The following is a 23,770-nucleotide window of genomic DNA, read 5'->3' on the forward strand; positions in this document are numbered from 1 at the left end:
TGTGCAATTAATCGAATTAAATCGTCAATTATCACTTCCAACTATGAAAACACAATTAAAATATTAAGATTATTTTGCTGCATTACATTTTGCAACAATGCTCGTTTCGTCTTGAGTTACAAATCCAATTTAATTCACTGTTCATTTTTCATCAAGTTTAGAAAATGGGGGATGTTTCCAAACTCATCGAGTTATTGTCTTAATGAATCATGATCAACCTTGACTAAAACAATCATATGATTATGGTGTTTGACATTCAAGCGGCCCCAGGTCCTACTCTATCAACAATGATGTGTACACAAAACCCGCCGTATTAAAAGGGCAGTGCACACAGTGTATTCACTCAGTCATTTACAGGAGAGATAAGAATGAAAAGAACATTTATTGATTTAACTAGGCTTGGAAAATCTTCAAAAAGAAAGCAAAAAATGGCCTTCTCGGAGGGCTTGTATGAACAAGAGAGTGTTCAGCGTGCAACTATAAACAGCTGAAACAAAGCTTAGCTATGTTTTTTTCTGGGTTGAACGCAACGCAGGATTTGCTTTAGAAAAGTCTCCACTCAGCCAATACTGAATGAGTGACACATAAGCATTGATGGCGAAGAGCAATCAGGCGATTAGTAATGCCACCCACACAATGTTTAAGGCCTAGTCCACACGTACCAAACCGATCTTTTTTTCCTCCGTCTTCCCTGGAACCGCATCAAGAATATTTGCGTCCAAACGGATCCATCTCAACGACTCAACGCGTTACTTCATACCCCAGGCCTATAGGTGGCACTGTGTCTTTACAGAAATTCACCAAAACTTGCGCTTTAAAAACAGACAGAATAGGCTACGGCGAAATGGCTAGTGCAAGGAAACCAGAATTGTTTGTGTGGACTGATGGTGAACTGTCAACTGTAAAACTAATACACTTTATTTTACGGTTTGTGAAGGGTGCAGTCCCGTCCTTTATTTGGCTAACGCAGGTAGGCCTACTAATCACCTTTACTTTCTTTGGTTGTAGGATCCACATTAGTTTAGTCCGTGATTCACATTAGTTTTGGCTATCACCGCAATTTGGCTACTAAACACAAGGCTTACCCAAGTTCTAGGCTATTCTGTCGCCACACTTATAATATTGCTATAAAACCTTCGTTAGTAACAGTCAATACTTTTGCCTGCATCAAATCGCGCATTCGCATTCAGTGTGCTACCATCGGCTTAACGTGAGTTCTAAGCGTCTTTGTATGCCTATATCCGATTTCACTTGACTGTGAATGCATGTATATATGTTGTAAGACATGTAAAATAAATGAATGACACTGGCACTACGCACAGATTAATGTAGCCTAAACTTACACCGCACTTTCCTAATAACTTAAGTTCTCTCGCGTCACTGACAGTAGCTAGAATGCATAAAAAAAATAAAAAAAAACACTGGGAAAAACAGTGTTCAGTCCACCAAGTCATAAGCTATCGGCGCTGCGCAGCATCAGTTGTGATATTTATCTTAACGGAGTGTAATCGTAGGTAATGTCATGTATGAAAACTAGTATTGTTAGGCAATACTATAAGTGCAAGTCGAGGGCAGCTGAGGTGTGGCAATGACATCATCGACACGCCAAGCAGGATGTGCGGTTTAGCTGTCTAAAACGAACTCAAACGGGCTACGGTTTAGATTTCTCCACTCTGGGACCAGGTTTCAGAAAAGTGCGGTTTCGGGCAGTGCGTTTACAGGATTCGTTTGGACGCTCGGCCAAGACGAAGTAAAACCTCTGCGTTTAACCTAAAAAGCGTCTCCGTGTGGACAGGCCCTAATACACTGTCCATAACCCACTTATACAGCAATCATAAGAGTGCTGCTTGGTTTGTTTTTCTCCTTCATGTGAGCGCCAAGTCGATGAAGATCATAAAAGCTCCCCATAAACCTTAAACCTCTAACGCGAACCGAACTGAGACCACCTCGCTTTGAAGTCCGCGGCACGGTTCGCATTATCTGTGCATTGTGAACACAAATCGCCCTGGGTTCTCATTCACATTTTGCATTGTAGGCTAGCCTATTTTGTCCTACTTGACTTGCCATTGCCAAAACTGAAGGCATGTCGTTTCTTATATAGCCTAAAATAAACTATTATCATTAGGCTCATGAAAGGCCTACAGACATTTGTAACGTTACATTGGCTACAGTCGAACAAGTGGGTCCAGCATTAACAGTATGCTGAATGTCTTTTCATCCAAGCTATTTGTAACTAACAATGTAGAAATCAGCGAACTTTGGATTGTATTGCTCACCATTGTTCATGATCTGCTAGGCTATTTTCTCTTTGTCGAACTCTCATTGCAAACATATAGGAGACTGCACAGCGTGGTTAGCGGGCTGCTGTTCACTTGTCATTTTGGACGTGAGCTAAAGTTAGACATAGCAACAGTTACTAGGAAGTGCGGGCCTACCACTGAATTAAAAAGTGTGATTGGCTGGCGTGTTGACTGACCGTTCAAGAGGATCTTTGCAATAACTTTAGATCAGAATTCATTCCGAAAATATTTATATTTCAGAAAACAATGAAACAAAATCAGCACACCAATTATGGGTTATGATAATTATTTAAACCTGATAATGAATGATGTAAATACATAACTAACCCAGAGCAACTACATAGCCCATAATCCAAAGCAGGTCTGAGACCCGCAGAGAAGGTATAGTGTGAACATGAAAGAAACTGAGGCCCCATCAGAGCTGAAGTGCACCAGAAAGAGATCGGAGTCCTCTTTCAAACGAACTCACAATGTGAATAGCCAGAGGTGGGACCAAGTCACTGTTTGGCTAGTCACAAGTAAGTCTCAAGTCTTAGCAGTCAAGTCCAAGTCAAGTCCCAAGTAAAGACAGAGAAGGGCAAGTCGAGTCCAAGTCCAAGTCACCTCAAAGCCAAGTCGAGTCCAAGTCCAAGTCCCAATCTTTTTCCAAGTCCTGAACAAGTCATCAGGTACTCTTCACTTAATAATGCCATTATTAGACTATCGATCATAATTTTAACACATCAATCTAATCTACAGTATTTTTTTTATAAATACAGATTAAAATATGTTCAATGGTTTTGTCTTGAAATCTTTTACGATATATGCATGTGCATACCTGTGAAATATACGCATGAGCATACCGGAGTAATCTGTACGAAACGGATAGCTACAAGACACTCATAGCAGCAAATATATATTGTTTTTCCAAATTGCGGTGTCCACTGTAAGGATGAGTACTAATTTGACTGATGGCATTTCACTATGTTAGGCCACAGATTTGCCTGCAAACAATTTATTAGGCTGTCTGCCAGTGGCGACTCATAAGGGAAGCCAAGGTCATGGTTAATGATTACAATAAATGGTGACGAGAAGAATCGTCACATAGGCTACATTAGTAAATTGCTGCAGTTAAATATTTTCCGTTTTTATTAAGGCTGTCAAACAATAAAAAAAAAAAACTAATTTATCTCATATTTTGAAATGAATTAATCTAGATTAATTGCGATTAAAGCTTCTTATATGGCATATTAAATACAGCATAAATCACAAAATTACTGAGTAACCACAAAGGTAAAAGTAAAACACTTCTATTTATTTAAAGGATAATAATGACAAAGTAATTTTGTTTTAAAGTATTCATTTCTTAAATACTATACATGTGATGCTGTTTAACTCATTTTGTAAAGGTGCACTGTCACTTTAAGCCCATTGTGTGCCACTGTCCACACGTTCTCCTAATGATGTTTTTTTACCAGCTCCATTCAAATATAGCTATGGCTAGTCCACAAACTCTAACATTGTTTGTGCCACATGTATAGCACAATATTAACAACGATACGCATGATATTAAGTTGGCACAAACAGCTTTCATTCCTTTGGAAATAAAAGCATGTAATGACATGATGCTTGCTAGACATTTTCTGTTTGCAATTAAAAGTGAATTATGAGCCTGGTATAGCCAGTAGCCACTTAGCTACGTGGGATGCGTTTCAATCGGCATAATATCATGTGCTTCATGTAAACGAATTATTGAAGACTTCAAGACTCACCAGTTCCATTACACAAAAGCAAAGACAACTCTTCATATTCTTGTACATTTGCAGCCTGTCAAAGTGCCCTGGCTCTCACAGTTTATAACAGTAGTGAGTACCGGATAAATCCGCAATTTCCTCTAATCTCGTCTTTGTTTCCTTCATGATTTCCCTTCATAGGCCCACGTTTCTCTCCCTTTCGTGCGCGCTGAGACGCGTTCTCAATTAAATGGAGTAGGCCACTAGCATACGTTCAAGTTGAATCATCCTTATGTAACATGCTGTTGATACATAGCAGCACTGATCACCGTCCTCTGCCTGTTTGTGTCCACTATGTGTATTTTGGTTTTTTTTTCGTTGCGAGGTGAAGGCATCTCTGGGATGACTGGTCCACGATCAGGAAATTCATTTTTTGACTCGAGACCTGTCAAGTCATTACAAGTTAAAGAGGCAAAGTCTGAGTCAAGTCTCGAGTGAATAGTATTCAAGTCCAAGTCGAGTCGCAAGTCATGCCGAATTTTATCAAGTCGAGTCTGAAGTCATTAAAATCATGACTCGAGTCTGACTCGAGTCCAAGTCATGCGACTCAAGTCCACATGTCTGGTGAATACATGATGAACTCGCAATGTGAATACATGATGAACTGAGTCCCTTTTGTTTTGGTCCTCTTTCTGGTCCCCTTTTAGTGGACGGAGTTCTGAGTCCGGTTCTTTTAAAAGGGACTATATGTAAAAATGCCCTTAGTGTCAAATAGAGCTTTTCAGCAGAAGTTCTGACTACAGGTTTGCAAGTCATTATGAGTGTTGTAGTCTCACAGCCTCGGACAGAAGCTGCCAATCCTCACCTGGCATAGAGGTTGGGAGTCCAGGGTTCCAGAATGTTTGGGAATCGCACAGTCAGGTCACCAAGGGCAACGATTGTGTTGGACCGCACAATGGGAAGCGGGGATTTCTCCAGGATGGTGAAGAGGAGACGAATGTGCTCCTTACAGGCCGTCGGGCTACACACACACACACACACACACACATTAACAAATTAAAACATGAGTACTATGGAGGGAAAAGAATATTGTTTTGCCCAGAACACTCTAAATGCACCCTGCTAGCTTATTAGCGGAGATTAAAACTACAGACACCCCACAGAGCTGTGCAGTGAGCGCAGGGTTGCCATGGTTACCTGATCATCATGTACTGGGAGAGCGCAAGGCAGGCGGCGGTGGTGAGCTGAGGGTGGGAGTAGCGGCCGGGCGCGCTGCACACCTTGACCAGCAGCGGCACAAACACACACAGCAGGTTCTCCTCTGAGACGCACACACACACACACACACCATTATCAAACCGGTACAGTTGTTCAACCAGGCACTGTTCCTACATTCCTCTTTACGTTATAGTGATTTGCATATTAGGGAGTTGTTGGACCCTGAGGCAGACATGAAAGGGGCAATACACATATGTACAATACACAAAATAGCACCGTGCGCAAAACGACTTGTTTCGCCTTGAAGGGTCACATAACAAAATGTGTCTGGGACATGGAGCCTGTCATGTGGCCCTTTGCGCAGGTTGAAGTTAGAAGGCTAAACTCGGTGTTGTTGTTGTGCACTGGTACTAAGACACGTTACATGTGGTCAGGAGTTGTGCACTGGTACTAAGGCACGTTACATGTGGTCAGGAGTTGTTGTGCACTGGTACTAAGGCACGTTACATGTGGTCAGGAGTTGTGCACTGGTACTAAGGCACGTTACATGTGGTCAGGAGTTGTTGTGCACTGGTACTAAGGCACGTTACATGTGGTCAGGCTCACCTGCCAGCAGCTCTGTCTCGCAGATCTTGCGGATGAGTTCAGCCTCGGTGTCCTCTGCTGAGGCACCAATCAAGCCAAGCTCCTCCTCCACACAGCTGTCATTGGCCTCTTGCTGTGGGGTGACAAAGATGACAAGCCATGAAATCTACTGCTCTTCAACCATGTAACCATGTAACCGTGTCTGGAGTGGCCAAACGGACCGTGGCAGGGCACTCACCAAGCGCACCGTGGCAGGGCACTCACCAAGCGCACCGTGGCAGGGCACTCACCAAGCGCACCGTGGCAGGGCACTCACCAAGCGCACCGTGGCAGGGCACTCACTCACCGCCTTAACCGCGTGGCAGGGCACTCATTCACCAAGCGCACCGTGGCAGGGCACTCACTCACCAAGCGCACCGTGGCAGGGCACTCACCAAGCGCACAATGGCAGGGCACCGTGGCAGGGCACTCACCAAGCGCACAGTGGCAGGGCACTCACCAAGCGCACAATGGCAGGGCACCAACAGTGGCAGGGCACTCACCAAGCGCACAGTGGCAGGGCACTCACCAAGCGCACAGTGGCAGGGCACTCACCAAGCGCACAGTGGCAGGGCACTCACCAAGCGCACAGTGGCAGGGCACTCACCAAGCGCACAATGGCAGGGCACTCACCAAGCGCACAATGGCAGGGCACTCACCTTGGCCTTGTTGGAGGGCCCCTTCTCCTCCTTCTCCTCCCTCTCTCCCCTCCTCCGACGGAGCTCGGCGCTCACGCTACGCTCCAGGTGCGACACCTGCCAGAAGGCCACACCCCCACAGAGTGCCAGCAGCTGGGCCAGAGACACACAGCTCACTGGGGGGACAACAACAAGAGCTTAGAGACATGCAGCTCACTGGATCATTAAGAACAAGAGCTTAGAGACATGCAGCTCACTGGATCATTAAGAACAAGAGCTTAGAGACATGCAGCTCACTGGATCATTAAGAACAAGAGCTTAGAGACATGCAGCTCACTGGATCATTAAGAACAAGAGCTACTGTTAAACCCTGCAAGATGTGAATAGACAAAGAACACACAACTCAAGAATAGTCATCGACTGAACATAGTTGTTAAAAGGGGTGTTGGATAACTGGAGGGTCTGTCCACCTTGCTCTCCCTGGTCCTCTGGGTCCTGGGAAGAGGCCTGTGATTGGGGGCTATCCTCCTGTGACTGCACAATGGACGCATCATCTGGTTGGTTGGTTGGCCGAGCTTCAGCGGCCTGCTCCAATAGCAGGCGAGAGGAACGCTGGAGGAGGCGGCCGCAAAGCTGGTCAGGTGACTCAGCCAGGAAGTAGATGAGGCGCACGGCCTGCTCCATGAAGGTCTGCCAGTAGGGACAGGTCAGCACAACCCCTGCAGAGAACAGCAATGTTAAGAACAGCCAGCTGCTGCGGCTGGTGCCCCCTTTAAAGCTGCAGTTGGCAAGATGTGTTTTATCATACTTACTGAAACCGACACTATGCTCTGACAGAACATAAATCAGCCGGTTTTAGAAAAAAACCCTGCACTTCTACCTCCACCTAGAGCCGGTTATTTGTTAAGCAAAAATCAACAGCTCCCGGTTCTTCTGGTCCAATCAGAGCAGGGCTGTGTGAGATCTGACTGTCAATCACAGTCTGGTGCGCACTGACTAGCACAAACTCGATGAGAGGGTGCTCGGTGGTAGTGGGGGAGGGGCATGAGAGTTGTAAACATTCAACATTTTGGCTAAGTCCCCTCAATCAGCCAGACTTGCCAACTGCAGCTTTAAGAATTCTATGTTTTGTAGTTTTTACAAGATCAGTTTATTTTGTAATGTTTTGGATAATGATCCAATCACCACGGAGAACACTTGAGTGCATATGGTATGTAGACAATGTTTGGGTTTTGATAATCCACGTGTTGTATTTCTCAGTACAATTAATTTTATTTGACCAAATTCCTATACTATTCCAGGTCTGAAAAACGAATAATTCAATACTTTCTCAGGTCTAAAAAAAGTAATAACTACACTGCCATCATGTCATGAGTGCTTTGAGGAAGAAAAAAAACTTAATGAGGTGTGTGTTTGTGTGTGTGTTTACCATCAGCGATGGCCTGAGTGAGGCAGCTGAAGAGCTGGTGGTCCTGAGGAAGCCTGAATGGGGCCCCTTTGGACATCTGAAACAACAGAACACATGTGCCGTCAAGTGAGACCAATCGCATGGACACAATCAACTGGTAGTTTGGCTTAACCACCGCTATTCTGGCTGGTTTGCTACTTAATTGATTATTTTAACAAATTCAAAGCTACACACACACACACACACACTCTGGGTTGATCAAGCTGGTATTTCCAGGGGTAATTTTTTTACTTGAACATTTGTTCTGTGCACACACTGACCTCAGCGCAGTGTCCTTGTGTATGCCTGCCAACGGAACAGAAAAGATAAAGTGTGTGTGTGCGTGTGTGCGTGTGTGCGTGCGTGCGTACTCTGATTTGATCGGTGACGTTGCAGATGGTGATGACCGTGTCTCTGGCCAGCAGATAATCCTCCGTCACAGACTCCCCGAGGGCCACTGAACACAGCGTGTCCAGGTTACTGAGCACCACCTCTCTCTCCGCCCTAACACACACACACACACACACAATCATTATGTCAGTGGCAAAATAATAATTACAAGAAGGGCACCTTACTCTAAACAGAAAAGATGCAATGTATAAACACTGCTGCAAAAAGCCCCTTGACGCTCACGTGTGTGTGTGGTGTGTGTGTCTCTGAGCGTGACCCGACTAGTGCAGCCGTGGGTCGGACAGACGAAAACAGCAGTGAAAGACACATTATCCTTTAAATTAGCCTTCACCACGCTCTGCGGTGTTCATGCCGAGAGGCCGTGGGTGGATCCTTCCAGCCGAGAATCTGAAAGACGTGAACAAGGCCAGGGGAGGCAGAGCAAGGCGCTGCCAACAGGCTGACATCTGTCTCGGTCTCTTTCTTCTTCTCCCTCTCTCCCTTTCCTCCTCTCCCTCTCCCTCCCTCCCTCCCTCTCCCTCTCTGTCTCTCTCACTTTTTAGCACAAGCTCCCGGAGGATTGAGGGGAGAAGAGTGCAATGTTGGCTGAGCTCTTTCAGGGCAGTGAAGGTCTTAAAAAAGACCAAATGTTCAGTGCGCAAAGCTGGTGGCCAGCCTGAGGCGTTGAACTTGGAGTTCACTGCTTCTGGTATTATTGGGAAATTAGACTCTGTATCTGCTCCCACACACAAAGGAGCAGCTCTTTATTTTGGTGTGCGTGTTCTAGTTGATAGTAGGGGCCTTTTCAGGAAAACGAGTCTTTAAAGTAGAATGCTGAATTATCACCGCTGTGCAGAAAAGCACCAGGAGAACAACCTCACAGTCAAATGGGCTTACAGTCCCTTTAATGTCAGAGTGAATGGACACTATTGTTCATAGCGCTTTGATGGGATGTGTGTGTATGGGACGTGTGTGAGATGTATGAGATGTATGTGTGTGCACGTGTGTGTGTGTGTGCGCTCACCGTGCAGCCATGCCCAGCAGAAGCACAGCGGCACGCCTGTGCAGGGCTGCGGTCTCGCGCTTGCCTGAGAACCTCTCCCAGAGCGCCTGCACCACGGACGCCTGCAGCACACTCTCACTGCCGAAGAACTCGTGCACCTGGGGGAGGAGAGACGGGAGGACGGAACGAGAGACACACACACACCACAGACACACACCCCGCACGCACCACACACACACACGCACCGCACGCACCACACACACACGGGGATATATTGAGGGAATGTTAAAAGAACACGCCAACTTCTTGCTATAGGTTAACTTGTTTGAGCAGTAAGCCACTTCCAGTGAATTGTGCCAAGCTAGGCTAATGGTGGGGAGGTCAGACTGCACTATTGCATGCACAAAGAGAAGGCCATATGGATCCTCTTGAACTCCGCATGAGCAGACAGCAAATAAGCCACTTTCCCAAAGTTGTTGAGTTCCTTTCAGGAAGTGTTCTCAAAATGGATAAAGTCCCTGTGCACAGGCTTCTGATTTGCAGTCGTCAATAAAACTCAGAAAAGTGAAATATCACCGCACACTGGTGGACTTATTCAGCTGGTTTATTTTTCAGTGAACTACGCGCTTCGCTATCAGTAATCCTTCATCAGTAAACCAGCTAAATAAGTCCTTCACTTTTATGAATTGGATTTTCTAGGCATTAGTGTCAAAGTAGAAGTAGTAGTTTGTGCCACAGAGGCGTTATACATTATCAAGATACTAAGAGTCCTACGACAAAACACGCAAGCTCCTTTTTGTTCCACAATAAAATTGCAAGTGGCCATTTTGACCATGCTTAAAGAGTCACAATCTCAAGTGGCCATTTTGATCATTTTGCTTAAATACTCACAATCTCTTCCAGACACTGGATGGTTCCCAGAGACGCGTCAACCATCAGCTCAGACAGGCTGTCCACCAGAGTTTGAGCTCGAGCCCTGATGGAGAGAGACAGAGACAAATGGATTTATAGTCGAGCTGGATACATTGGTCAGTGTAATCATTTACTGCGTTGCCCGACTGACACAGACGACCACAACCAGAACCAACATCTGTGATGGCGTACACACACTAAATAATTTGCTCATCTAGCAAACCAGTGCAGTACATTTCCATGTGTAATGTGACAGCACAATACTCCACAGGACCGAAATACAATTTCATTTCCAGTTTTTTGATCACACGGCATATTAGCATATAACAGTTCAAAAGTCAAAAATCATTACAAGAAAAAAATAAATAAAAAAAGCAAACGCGTGCGTGCAATCACCCATGTCTGCAACAGTCCAGTTAAATTGTGTGTCTCTCCCCATTCAGTGGCATTTCATTTATTGTGTGAAGCCAGTAGCAGTAAGCCAGGCAAACTGTGTGACACTAACAATTAAGCAGCCATTAGAGAGAAGAGCCACGTAATAATAATAATAATCATTTCTATCGCTGACTTCTTCCAGGGTTGGGGCAGAGGTCCCTACACTGCCGTCATCAAAGGCAGTAATGGGAGGCTAGTTAGGTAGAGGACAAAGCGTGCACATTATGCACATTAGCGTAAAAATGTTTTTTTAATGAAGGGTATTCAATTTTTTTAAAAACACGATAAAATAAAGCAAGTGCAATTCTGTAGAAATGGCCCAATCTGTGGTGCAGAAGCATCTGAGTGATTGTCTTTACCCTCAGATTACCAAAAAAGCAGCTCATAGCTCAGTGAATTCCACCGAGAACAGAGTCTCAACCTGCACACGCACACACACACACAGAGTAAGTCACACCCTCGGTCCTTTTGCGCGTGTCTTTGCGAGAAGGCATTAGGAGCAGGACTGGGTTTAATGTAGGCCGGCCCTTACAGCAGAGCAGCAAACCTCCTCTGCCCTGCCAAGATTACCGGCCAGTGTGTGTGCAGGAGAGCCCAGCCCCTGATTCAGAGAGCTTGCATTCGCCTTGGGATCATCACTGGGTAACAGCTACACAATAGTTTAGATCACTGGGTAACAGCTACACACTAGTTTGGATCATTTGCACTTTTCTCTGCTGCCACAACAGGAGTGACTTGTCCACTGCCTAGCGCCTTGTGGGTAGGTGCGGCCGAGTTCTCACCTGGTGGTGTCTCCCTGGGGGTTGAGGTAGAGGCGCCGGTAGGCCTGCACCACCGCATCCTTCACCGCCACGTCCGAGGACCAGACCAGGGGAAGCATCTTCCTCACGCCGGACAGCGAGTTGGCAACACTGAACTCGTAGACCGTCACGCAAAACTGAATGGCCTCTTGCACCACTGGGATGGACGGACGGACAGACAGACAGACAGACACAGGCAGACACACAGGATGGGTTTTTCGGTCTTACACAGAACCCAAACACCTCAAGTCCAACCCTTGTACAGTGTTTAAATATTCCATGATCATCAGAACCAAGCCCTTCAACTGGGGCGGCCCTGTGCAGCTCAAGTTAGAATAGAGTTGCCTGCAGCGAAGCACTTTTGGACAGCACATTTCCAGGAGAATCATGTGGAACAGCTGACGGAGAGACTCCATGAAAACTCCATGAAATCAGCCAGATGTGTAACTCATTAGGGTTGGGCGATGTCGCCTAAATTGGCATTTGACGATGTTTACAGTAAACCATCGTGATGGGCGATGATATCGTGGGGGTGGGGGCGGGGTTAGTGTGGTAAACACAAATTAATTAGCCTATAGGTATGTCTGTACAGAAATACATGTATAATGTTCTACATAAAAAAAAAAAATATATTATATAGGCTATACGGCCTGATGAAAGTGGACAGCTAAGAGACATACTGACCAGGCTACCGAAGTTGTGTGGAAGATCTGCTCCAAGAAAATTGTTGTGAAAAACGGATAGACAATCAATCTGAACACTTGCGTGTGCACCAACCAGCGGAATATTACACATTGCCAGCCTACGCTGGGCCCAGCAAAAAAGCTACTTAAGAATACCATCGTGGTCACTCATTTAAAATCTTCGTACTATGCAGCATCCCGTTATCAGGCTACCGTCTATGCTGATATGAGCAATGGAAGTGAAAGTAAAGGGCTCGCGATCGCGCAGTCCAGGCTATATATAGGAGGGCTAAGTAAAACACTTTTACAAATAACCAATCCCGATTACCACTCCGCTGCTGTCTGGGACTTTGCTAAATGCATGAAATACAAGCCTTACAGTGAAAGACGAATAGACTACCTTCTGATCCTATAATTAACAAAAGAAATGGTTTAACACAGAGGAGAAGGGCGATTTGGCTTCGCTGTAGCCTTGCAAAAATATTTGAGTGCTAGAATGTCCTAGTCGTAGCCAAACAATAATAAATCTATATTTTCTGCTAAAACATTAGGCTACCTATTACGCCCAATGTAGGCTATAGGCCCTTGCGAGATATGTAGGCTACAAAAAAGACAATTAGGCTGCACGATTCACGTCACTGTCAGGAATTATTTGAATAAGAGGGTAGACTAATAAGTCTTTTATTTTACAAGACGGTAGACTAATACATGATAACTGTTTGGTTGACAGCCTTTAAAGTAGGCTCAATTTCATTTTCAGGGAAAGGTTTTTTTATGTTTTAGCCTGTTACAGCAGGAATTAGTGACTGGCATGTGGGGGCGCGGCATCACGATGGTTGCTCGATGATATCGTCCATAGGCACAACCCTATAACTCATGCCACCATAGGTCAGCAGAGGAGCCCTACCTGTGGTGGTCTTCCAGTAGAGCATATTGTTGATGATGGCGATGGCACTCTCCACCTGCAGGGCAAAGCCTTCCGTGTCGCGCAGGTACTGCACCAGCATCTCCTGCTTCTTCAGCTCGCCCTCGTCCGCACCGGCCCCGGCCCTCTCCGCACTCACGCCCTGGCTCTCGTCCCCGGCAGAGGCGGCAAGCGGCCGGGCCTCCTGAGCCTGCTCATGCTCCGACCCTGTGGAGAAAAAGGGAGAGGATTCACACACACAATGTTGCTTCATTTCTGTTATTACTTTTTATTACCAGCTTGGCTTTAGCAGAACAACTGTTATCAAAACATCTTGCCAAATGACTGCAGTTGGCTAAGCTAGTCAGCTGGCTAACACTGGTTAATGTACAGAAATGTTGGTCATGTGGGTCATCATGCCTGTAAAATTAAATCAATCTGCTGCTATGCAGACCGCAAGGACTGTGATTGGTCAACTTGTCCTGTGTGTCTCTATTCGGTGTTTAAAGCAGCCTCCTGTGGGGAGTAGCAACATGCTAGTTCACGGACAAGCTTTGCAAATAAACGCAGACGTATTTTTGGTTAAAATTACAGGGTTATCCATTTGTAAAGTGTCTATATGTCAGTAACATTTTGAAATTAGCACTGCCAGCAAGCAATACTTTGTGGGCAGTTGTGCTAAAGTTCACTTGCTAACAACTTAGACTGGCTGGCAGACACCTCACAAATAACCTCAGACTTATTTTCTGGTTACAGTAACTAGGCCCATGAATTTCACTGTGTCTATTTACTCTTTACAAAATCTAAGCAAGAAAAGGCCAAACAAATAAGATTAATATTTTAGCATGACAGTCTGGGGTTTGCCGTTTCGGTGGTGAATGAGCGACACAGATACAGGCAACACAGAACTTCGAAGCCACACACCCCCTGGCATTACGGCGGTGAAATGCACAGCGACGCAAAGCAACCTGACGCAGAACTCTGAAAGGGTCACGACGGAGTCACTACAGCGTGGAGTTGACGCAGAACTCTGAAAGGGTCACGACGGAGTCACTACAGCGTGGAGTTGACGCAGAACTCTGAAAGGGTCACGACGGAGTCACTACAGCGTGGAGTTGACGCAGAAGCACGCTGCAGGCTAAAGTCTCAGCCAATCGAAAAGGTGACGAGTCTGCATCTATATTCAACCCATTGAGTATCCCACGGCCGAACTCGGTTTTATTGTCCCCACTCACCTTTAAACAGGTGGCCCAGGGTGTACATCACGGCCTGAGTGTTCAAGTCGGAGAGGCCAGAGAAGAACTTGGACTCTGGGAACTGGTCATGAGCCTGAATGAGCGCACGCACTGCTTGCCTGCAAAACACAATATAAACATGAAGAATTACATCCACATCTCTCAAGACACAAACACAAGCAAACTGCCGTTCCACACGGCTGCCAAACACAAGCCAACTGACTTTCCACACGGCTGCCAAACACAAGCCAACTGACGTTCCACACGGCTGCCAAACACAAGCCAACTGACGTTCCACACTGGGACACTCACACCGGGACACTCATCTGCCCACTGTCAGCACAAGCTGAGGGCAAAGGCATTGCTGCTTGAGATGAATAGAGTTGCTTTTCACCTAGTCAGGAGTAGACAAATCTAATCTCTTTCCCAACTTGCACAGCCCAGAGATGTGTTTGCCGAGTGTCCAAAGAAACCTGCTTGTCCGCTGGCCAAGTCTGTGGTGCAACTGGCTGCAGCACCCATACCATATCTGGACCCCACCCCATCTCTCTCTCTCTCTCCCTCTCATACCATATCTGGACCCCACCCCTTTTCTCCCTCTTCCACTCACTTCCTGTCAGTCTCTCACTATCCTATCCTAATATATCCATGGGACAGCCGTGGCCTACTGGTTAGAGCTTTGGTTCGAACCCCGACCAGTAGGCACGGCTGAAGTGCCCTTGAGCAAGGCACCTAACCCCTCACTGCTCCCCGAGCGCCGCTGTTGATTCAGGCAGCTCACTGCGCCGGGATTAGTGTGCGCTTCATCTCACTGTGTGCGTTTCACCAATTCATGGATTGGGATAAATGCAGAGACCAAATTTCCCTCACGGGATCAGAAGGAGTATATATACTTATAGCAGGGCTCTACACTAATATTTTTTTCCAGGAGCACTTGTGCGCCCAAGTTAAAAAAAAATTAGGAGCACAGACAAAAATATGGGCGCACAGTCAGTTCTGTATTTAACTTAAACATAATTTAACATTACACTGCAGCTAACACTTAAACATGCCAGTGCACCAATTGTGAATATTAAGAATGACTGACAACATTTAGGCTACAGGAAATAGGATTTTAAAGATCAGTGCCTACTTTATTTTCAGTCTGTTCTATTTTCCTACATTTTGTTAATGTGAAATAGTATAATACATTGCCATATTTGCATTTAGCCTGTATATCAAATATCCTGCCAAATGTAGGCCAATTTATTTATTTGTGAATCCATCTGTAGCTAATCCAAATATGCCCATGGTGACTTATCTGACTGCATACTGCCTAATACTACTACTAAAACAGTCCATTTTCTCTTCCACAAAACCCAACATAGGCTAATCAAGGATATATATATTTTTTTATACTTTTACTTTTTATTTGAAATATAAGCATTGATGGGGGCAGTAGGCAAACGTTAGGCCTACTTTCGTTTTGCACTTCAGCTTGTATTCAGTGTAAACAAACAAGCGTGCGTGGAAGCCTGGAGTTGTCAGTAGCGTTCTACCCTTGAATAAAATGGGAGTATGCGAGGAAGCTACTTTTTGTGCCTGTTAAGCTACAGCTATATTTTGCATATTGCAGCCAACCGTCAACTGGGCTAAAAGGCATGTTAGGTTACCTTTCCTTCTCTCACTGCATTCTCAGAATCTCATCCTGTTCCTCCGATATCCGATGAATTGATTGGATAGAAGAACTAATTTCTTCAATCTTTGCATCTTGGCTGGCTAGTCTAACTTTCCGCTTTTTCTGAGTGCTCTTGGATTTGATAGAAGCGACTACTAGCGAGTCACAACGCGAAACTGCTAACGTTGATGGGAGGTGTAGTTTTTATACTGCATTCGCGACGTGATTCTATGGTTTGCACCAGTAATGCGTCTTGATGTTGCGGTGTATTTTGTAGACAAACATTGACATGGTTAGAAGTCATTCGCACCAGTCGCCCTAAAATTTTTGCACTTTCGCGACGCCATCATTTTACTTCGCATAATGCGAGTGAAATGGGCGCACTGTAGAGCCCTGTATACTATACTTACTTATATACTTAATAAAACGCAAAAAGCCCCAAAATATACTTAAAAAAAGAAAATTACAATTTCACAATTACTGGTAATGGTCATGGTGTGCTTACCTGTACTTGTTGTGTCGGAGGAGCTGGGCGATTTGGATGGCGGCGTCCCGGTCGCTTCTTTCATCTTCGGCGTTCACCTCCTCCTCTTCATCCCCCACCACCTCACCATCAGCATCATCATCATCATCACTGCTAGGCTCAAGATGGGCCATCACCGTCTGCAGAACCTCTGGCTCCATAGCAGACCACAATTCCACAGCAGAGATCACAGCAACTGCACAAACACACATACAGATGTAAGTACAAAAGGGGAGATCATCTGCACTCTCTTTAGAAGCAGCATGTTTCAATTAGAGGACATCACCCTCAGATTTCCAAAGAAGCAGCTCATAGCTCAGTGAATTCCACCGAGAACAGTCTCAACCTGCGCACACACACACACACACACACACACAGTGTAAGTCCCACCCTCGGTCCTTCTGCGTGTGTCTTTGCGAGAAGGCATTAGGAACAGGACTGGGTTTAATGTAGGCCGGCCCTTACAGCAGAGCAGCAAACCTCCGCTGCCCTGCCAAGATTACCGGCCAGTGTGTGTGCAGGAGAGCCCAGCCCCTGATTCAGAGAGCTCGCATTCGCCTTGGGATCATCACTGGGTAACACACTCCAGTTAAGCCAGTTAGTTGGAGAAAAGTCCTTTTACCTGGTGACTTCTCAGTCATCTTGTCCTTCATCTCTTTCAGTTTGGCAGTTTCTTTCTCTAAGGGCTTCTTCAGATCTGCACTGCTGAGCTACATGGGGAAAAAGTTTAAGTTCCAACTGAATCATACAGACTCGGCAAAACTTCAGACTAAAACAGAAATTAAAAAAACACCACAGATCAATTCACATCTTATGGTAAAATGGCTTCAGGAATGTTCCGGATCAAAAAAAAAACCCTATTCTAAACCTAGGGTCTATTTTCAGAAGCCAACAGGTTCAAACTGTTGTTTGAGAGCATAATTACGTTAACTGGTAACTTTTGTACTGGAGCAAGAACGTTGCTTGCATTAACACCAAGTTGTCTTACAGTGAAGGCGAACTGGGCATACAACGTCAAAAACAAACTATTTTACATCACTGACAATGGCGGCTACTCTTTGTTCATTGACTGGTTGGCGAAGCATTTGTTAATTGCCTCGTTAGGAGTCCACTACTCTCCTCTCGCGTTAATTGACTGGATTGCGCTGCATTTGTTAATCGACTTAAGCTGTTGGCAGCGACAGGAAGACAGCTAAGGTAGCTGTCTAAAAAGGTAGCTATAAAAAATAAAAAAAATAAAAAATAAAATAATAATAAAAAAAATTAATAAATAAAAAAAAAAACACCCTTTATCAAATACATTTTTAATATCCTTCCTAAAAACTTTTACAATACTTCGATTTGTCTGTAGACAACCTCACCACACTACCACAGAAGTACTATTTTGAACAGTCAGTGGTGTAAAATAGTTTGTTTTTGACATGAGTATGCCCGGTTCGCCATCACTGTAAGACAATTTGGTGTTAAGCTAAACGACGCGCTTGCTCAAAACTCCAATTAACATAATTACGCTCTCTTAAACCTGTTAGCTTGTGAAAATAGACCCTAGGTTGTTTTTGCTCCAAAACTTTCTTTAAAATGTTGTAGGTTTGACAGCAGAGCACATAGCTCTACCTCAGCTGGATGTGTGTGAGCACCATTTTAATGCAAGCACCTTGCAGCTGTAGGGATTGTGTGCAATGAAGGCAGCCAGCAGCTGGATGGCGCTCTTGCACACGTTGACAGACTTGTCAGCCAGACGGCCCACAGCAAACTCCATCACTTCAGTGTAGCGGCACAGGGGCAGTGCCTGAGGAGGAGGAAGGAAGGGACAGAGTTATGATGCAAATGCCCATCTGTACACACTAGGAAACGGTCATCCACAACAACAACGATGACGACAACAACAACCTCACAGGGACGGAATACAGGAAAAACTAGAAGACAAGACACATGTATGACAGCATCTCAATACACTCCTATTGTTTATCACAACATTGTAAATAAATAGAAATTGCTAATTGCCCTCAGATTACCAAAGAACAACATCAATGCAAACTGGCTGGTAAGGAGAGTGCCATGATTCCATGCTTACTGACACACACACACACACACACACACACACACACACACACAATGTAAGCAGTTCCCTTGTCTCCCACTCATGACTGGAAGAGAGAGGATCACATGGGGTGTCTGCTAGTTTCTTTAGATGGGCCCTTACAGCAGAGTAGCAAACCTTCACTGCTCTACCAAGATTACCCACCAATCAGAAAGCAGGACAACATGGCCTCTCAGCCAATGAGCTCAAATGTGCCTAGTTCTCCTCACTGGGCATGAACTCTACATCCTGCACAATTAAATTACACACACACAATTACGATCACCCAAGTTGTTCTAACTGCAGTGATTTACTTGTGGAGTTTAGGAAAAGTCCACCACAAACATGAACCCATGACTATTGATCCCATGCTCCATCACTACGGCAACCACAGGCAGCCCGTGTGTCCCACCTTGCTGTTGACGATGCGCGCGTACACCTGGAGGACGTGCGTGCGCACGTTGGAGTGCGTGTCGTGCATGTGCTCCTGCAGTGTGTCCAGGAAGCGGTTGCGGTCCGCCCGGGCCGAGTCCTCCAGCTGGTCGCCGGACAGGATGCGCACCAGCACCTCCCCGAGGATCTCGCACAAGGCCACGCGCATGCTGGGGCTCTGCAGGAAGAGGAGGCCAGCGGTCACGGGGAGACAACTGCTATTTGCAACGTGTACGCAACATGGCTACAACGTGGACGCAACATGGCTGCAACGTGTACGCGGGGAGAGAACTGCTATTTGCAACGTGGACGCAACATGGCTACAACGTGGACGCAACATGGCTGCAATGTGTACACGGGGAGAGAACTGCTATTTGCAACGTGTACGCCAACGCAACATGGTTGGTGATTCAGTTGTGCACGGCTTTACATATTGGTTAGATGCATCCCTGGCCTTAGCGTATGCAGTGACGAGCTAAATACCCCTGTTCAAAGCTACCCTAGAACGCCAACAGCTTGAGCCACAGGTGCAATAGACAAACAGATACAGGGAGCAAAGACAATTATTGTGCCTCAGAAAATCAGACATTTTTAGTGCTACATATACATATACACACACACACACACACACACACACACACACACACATTTTTAAATACATGAAAACAAGAGAAGCTGGTGCAGGTGATTCTCTTAATGAAGATGTGACTGAGAATCATCTATGCATATCTGTGAAGGTAGCAAAGGTCAGAGGCTAATACGTTTAATGTGTGCGTGTGTGTACACACACCTCTCCCTCCAGGTGTGTGAGAATGACACTAATGTTGGGGATCATGATCTCGGGCACCAAAGTGCTGAGCTCAGACAGGAAACTGGAAAAGGCCTTCACCCCAGAGCCCTCTCTGCTCAGCTCCTCACTGGACTTCTGGCCAATCTCCCTGAAACACACACACACAGCAAACTTACATAGTTAAAAATATACATTTATCCCCATGATGCTCAAGGTACCACAGATATAAGAGTGAACTCTAAAGCCTTTAACTGTGCATTAACTTGGTGCTGAGAGCATCTCCACTTATGAGAAAAGCTCAACTGTTACCTCATGATTTCTCCAACGATGGCTTTGACACCAAACTCAGAGCTCCAGGTGGCTACTGCCTGAGCACACACCCCAGCCAGCTGCTCAAAGTGCTGCAAGAGCTGAATCACTTTCACCCGAGCTCCTGTAATTAAAAATAATAATAATTAAATAAAACACAAACCAGACCATCATACTGGGAGAGATGCTCCTCTCAAATCATGACGCCAAATCAAAACTTGCAGAGTATTGACAGCAGAAGAGGCCCTGCGCTAGCCTGGCGAGCCAGACGCACATTAAAAATGTAGGGTCTGGGCACTCACCGTCCGCAGTGCTCAGTCCGAGGGGCAGGATAATCAGTTGTCTTTCAAATTCCCGCTGCACGCAATAGGACAGCGGCAGCGCTATGAGTCCCATGCGTTTCCCACCAGCGGAGCTAGTTGGCTAGTTCAAACGTTAACTCGTGTCACACTGTTCGCCAACAGCAACATCCATCTTATTTGTTTTCAAGTAGCAGGGAATTCAAACTAAACCGTTGCAACTCTGCCATCAATCATTATGTTAAGCCCACCTAACGACTCTATACATAATTTAATTGGCCTGATTGAGTTTTGATTTCTGGAGCTCACAAGCCAACGGAGAGTTGCTAGACTAGCCCTGCTGCCACTAGTGGCGCGTCTAGATTTCTAGGCTAACCATGCCCTACATTTGCAGAGTAATGACAGCACCAGAATGCTGTGTGTGTGCGCTTCCACTCACACATCACTGCTTATGTATTGTAAGCTGCTTTAGACAAAAGTACCTGCCAAATACTAAACACATCACTGCACACATTACTGCTTATACATGTCAGCACATGTCTGTATACTGACCCAACATGTGGTTGTACTTCTTGATCATGACCCCAAGCAGGTGTATGATCAGGTCTCGGGTGGGCTTGCTCTTTACATGGCTGATGGTGGGATTCTCCAGAAGCTTGTAGCAGCAGCATGTCACACAGCTGTACCAACACACACACACACACACACACACACACACACAAAAATAAAGAGAGAAAAAAGCACTAATTGTATTTACGCTGACACAAAGTGTTGCGTTGTCCAATTTCACTCTGGTCTTGCAGTCCAACAAAGCATGAAAGTTTAAAAACTATTTAAAAACAAAAACATCTAACAACTTCCCTCCTACCTCTACCATCTCCTTCAACTACACTCCACTAGTAGCTAAACGTCTGCACTTGACTAGTAGCTAAACGTCTGCACTCTCATCCGCTGGCAGTGGTATGTATTGGTACCCAAGGGCTCATTTGCCATGTAGCTATAATGTTATTCCTTTGCAAGTCACTTTGGATAAAAGTGTCTCCTAAAAGAATAAATGTAAACGATGTAAATGTAAACGATGTAAATGTAAACGATGTAAATGTAAACCCAAGAATAGATAACGGAGCAGAGAGAGGAGTGCGGGGCGACCTGACAAACTCCTCCTCGACCAGCGACAGGCTCCAGAGGGACCGGACGTCCAGCTGCAGGAGCTGGGACAGGCACTGCAGGACCACCTCCCTCTCCGAGTCCCACTGCACCAGGCCCTCGCCTCCTCTGTTCTTCTTAGCGCCCTGCAAACAACACACACACACACACACACACACACAGCTCTACATGAAAGCTCTGCTCCTCTTCATCCTTTATATCTTAACTGGCATCATGTCCGTGGACACTTTCAGGCCCTTCAAAGTTAGCTGCAATGTTTCTGATCATTGCTGATTGCCCTCAGATTACCAAAGAACAACATCAATGCAGACTGGCTGGTATGGAGAGTGCCATGATTCCATGCTTACTGACACACACACACACACACACACTGTAAGCAGTTCCCTTGTCTCCCACTCATGACTGGAAGAGAGAGGATCACATGGGGTGTCTGCTAGTTTCTTTAGATGGGCCCTTACAGCAGAGTAGCAAACCTTCACTGCTCTACCAAGATTACCCACCAATCAGAAAGCAGGACAACATGGCCTCTCAGCCAATGAGCTCAAATGTGCCTAGTTCTCCTCACTGGGCATGAACTCTACACCCTGCACGAGTACGTCACACATCCCTCAGCAAGCACGTCGGACGGATTTACCTTGCCAGTGGCCGTGATGATGCTCTGCCTGTAAGAGTCACTCTCCAGGGTCTCCGTGAACTTGCAGAGGAGGAAGACGCTCATCTTGACAGCGTTGAGCTGCAGCTTGCGGTCTTCTGCTGAGAGGACACCAGCATCCAGCATGGAGGGCAGAGACACCGACAGGCCTCTGACCACTAACACAGCAGGACAGGGAGCGGGAGGGAGGGTTTAGTCTTACAATATGCATCATATACAACACACACACACACAGTACAGTGCAAAAGTCTTGGGCTGCTTAACTTGTTTAGCTGCAATGTTTTACTGTAGTTAGTTCATATTTGTACAACCAGAAAATGCAGCATTTCAAAAGCATCAAATGTAGTTTACATCAAACATTGCTAAAAAAAAAAATCAAACGCTGGCTTATACACACAGACAGTACAACACACTGAAGGGAGGTGTTTCAAGTACTGCATGTCTGGTAAACTGACCTTGTCTGAGCAGTTCCAAAGTTTCCTCCTTCACAGCCATGTCCAGAGTTCGCCAGTGCCTGAAGATAAGTTGGCATGTCAATACATGAAACATGGCTCATTCAAAAAAGCCTTCCCCCTTTAAACAAAAGCCAGAAGACTTTGGAGGCTAAACTACTCACTGCAGCACGCTGTAAGCGGTGTCAAAATGCTCCAGGATACTCAGCGGCCCCTGGCTACGCAGAGCCTGTTTAAATCCTTGTTTGAAAACAGACACAACACAATGAGAGAAGGGCTACAGAACATCAGCATCACTTGGCCCGAGGGTCACAAAGGGCACTTGAAGGGTTCAGATAGCAGATGCTTACTGTTTAGGTGAGAGGGCAGCTCTTTTGGAGTTAAAACATCTTGAACCACGTACTGGTCCACACCTCCAGCCTTGACGAGGTCATCGCCGCTGATCGGTATATTGAACTCCCACGACATCGCAGCGTGCTATAAAATGGCTGTCAAAAATGATGGGTAATGTTCCGTGTGAGGTCAGGCAGAAGTTAGGCAACGTTCCCATCTGTTTATCAGGGCACGCACCTTGCTAACGTTACTACGCAGTTTTGAAAACCCAAACAAAAGCGGAGACCATCTAAGAATGGTAACGTTACGTCTTTAAAAAAAAAAAAAAAGGACTAAACGGTTAACAGATACCTAACTATGGAAGACTTACGAGAAAACCCCGTTTGTATTCAAGTAACGTTAGATTTGTATTAGCGGCATCTGTAGCTAATGTTAAGGCCAGAGAATGTCTGTTATGGCACAAACGCAGATAGCTATCGATAGGCAAGTATAGCTAGCATAACGTTTACATTAGCACTCTTCCTGCAGTTTCTAAACACTTGCTCTAGTAACATTAACCAAGCCCAAAATTATCATCATTGCACACCAACACTGATCAATCAGAACAAGTTTACTCACCACCCTTTTTCCGCTGCTATAATTAAAATAAAAAGTAGAGGAGTCAGTTCAAACTGGACAAACACTGCGACTGAAGCGAACGGTTTGCAGCTTTGAATTTGTCCAGGAAGCCCGCCAAAGGAAATGCGTCATTACCACGCCTCCCTAGATCCGATTC

General features: G+C 45.6%; 1 protein-coding gene and 4 non-coding genes across 6 annotated transcripts in view; all 5 read right to left on the reverse strand.

The window, feature by feature from the left end:
- ncapd2 (non-SMC condensin I complex, subunit D2) overlaps positions 1-23,722 on the reverse strand; it is a 42,839-nt gene extending 19,117 nt beyond the window's left edge. The window contains exons 1-25 of one of the 2 annotated variants that reach the window (XM_048261547.1): positions 23,614-23,722; positions 23,013-23,150; positions 22,827-22,902; positions 22,666-22,724; positions 22,193-22,368; positions 21,541-21,683; positions 20,944-21,071; positions 20,093-20,216; positions 19,784-19,931; positions 18,974-19,171; positions 18,136-18,270; positions 17,104-17,191; positions 16,464-16,677; positions 14,302-14,420; positions 13,070-13,294; positions 11,462-11,636; positions 10,224-10,308; positions 9,354-9,490; positions 8,311-8,443; positions 7,922-7,997; positions 6,963-7,211; positions 6,514-6,668; positions 5,837-5,948; positions 5,210-5,333; positions 4,878-5,033 (exon numbers count right to left, since the gene is read on the reverse strand). In XM_048261547.1, the coding sequence (XP_048117504.1) occupies positions 4,878-5,033; positions 5,210-5,333; positions 5,837-5,948; positions 6,514-6,668; positions 6,963-7,211; positions 7,922-7,997; positions 8,311-8,443; positions 9,354-9,490; positions 10,224-10,308; positions 11,462-11,636; positions 13,070-13,294; positions 14,302-14,420; positions 16,464-16,677; positions 17,104-17,191; positions 18,136-18,270; positions 18,974-19,171; positions 19,784-19,931; positions 20,093-20,216; positions 20,944-21,071; positions 21,541-21,683; positions 22,193-22,368; positions 22,666-22,724; positions 22,827-22,902; positions 23,013-23,130 (3,353 nt within the window). In that variant the 5' untranslated portion in view covers positions 23,131-23,150; positions 23,614-23,722. The remainder of the gene's footprint in view (positions 1-4,877; positions 5,034-5,209; positions 5,334-5,836; positions 5,949-6,513; positions 6,669-6,962; positions 7,212-7,921; positions 7,998-8,310; positions 8,444-9,353; positions 9,491-10,223; positions 10,309-11,461; positions 11,637-13,069; positions 13,295-14,301; positions 14,421-16,463; positions 16,678-17,103; positions 17,192-18,135; positions 18,271-18,973; positions 19,172-19,783; positions 19,932-20,092; positions 20,217-20,943; positions 21,072-21,540; positions 21,684-22,192; positions 22,369-22,665; positions 22,725-22,826; positions 22,903-23,012; positions 23,151-23,613) is intronic. The other variant, XM_048261548.1, reaches the window with a different exon arrangement.
- LOC125306660 lies at positions 11,036-11,323 on the reverse strand. The gene has a single exon (XR_007195590.1). It is a non-coding gene; the product is annotated as a small nucleolar RNA U85 (small nucleolar RNA).
- LOC125306659 lies at positions 16,765-17,058 on the reverse strand. The gene has a single exon (XR_007195589.1). It is a non-coding gene; the product is annotated as a small nucleolar RNA U85 (small nucleolar RNA).
- Positions 18,483-18,796, reverse strand: LOC125306662. Its single transcript, XR_007195592.1, has one exon. It is a non-coding gene; the product is annotated as a small nucleolar RNA U85 (small nucleolar RNA).
- LOC125306661 lies at positions 21,833-22,128 on the reverse strand. Its single transcript, XR_007195591.1, has one exon. It is a non-coding gene; the product is annotated as a small nucleolar RNA U85 (small nucleolar RNA).
- Positions 23,723-23,770: the final 48 nt, after the last annotated feature.

This window comes from Alosa alosa, chromosome 13 (genome assembly GCF_017589495.1).
Source record: "Alosa alosa isolate M-15738 ecotype Scorff River chromosome 13, AALO_Geno_1.1, whole genome shotgun sequence".
In the NCBI taxonomy this organism is placed as follows: Eukaryota; Metazoa; Chordata; class Actinopteri; order Clupeiformes; family Clupeidae; genus Alosa; species Alosa alosa.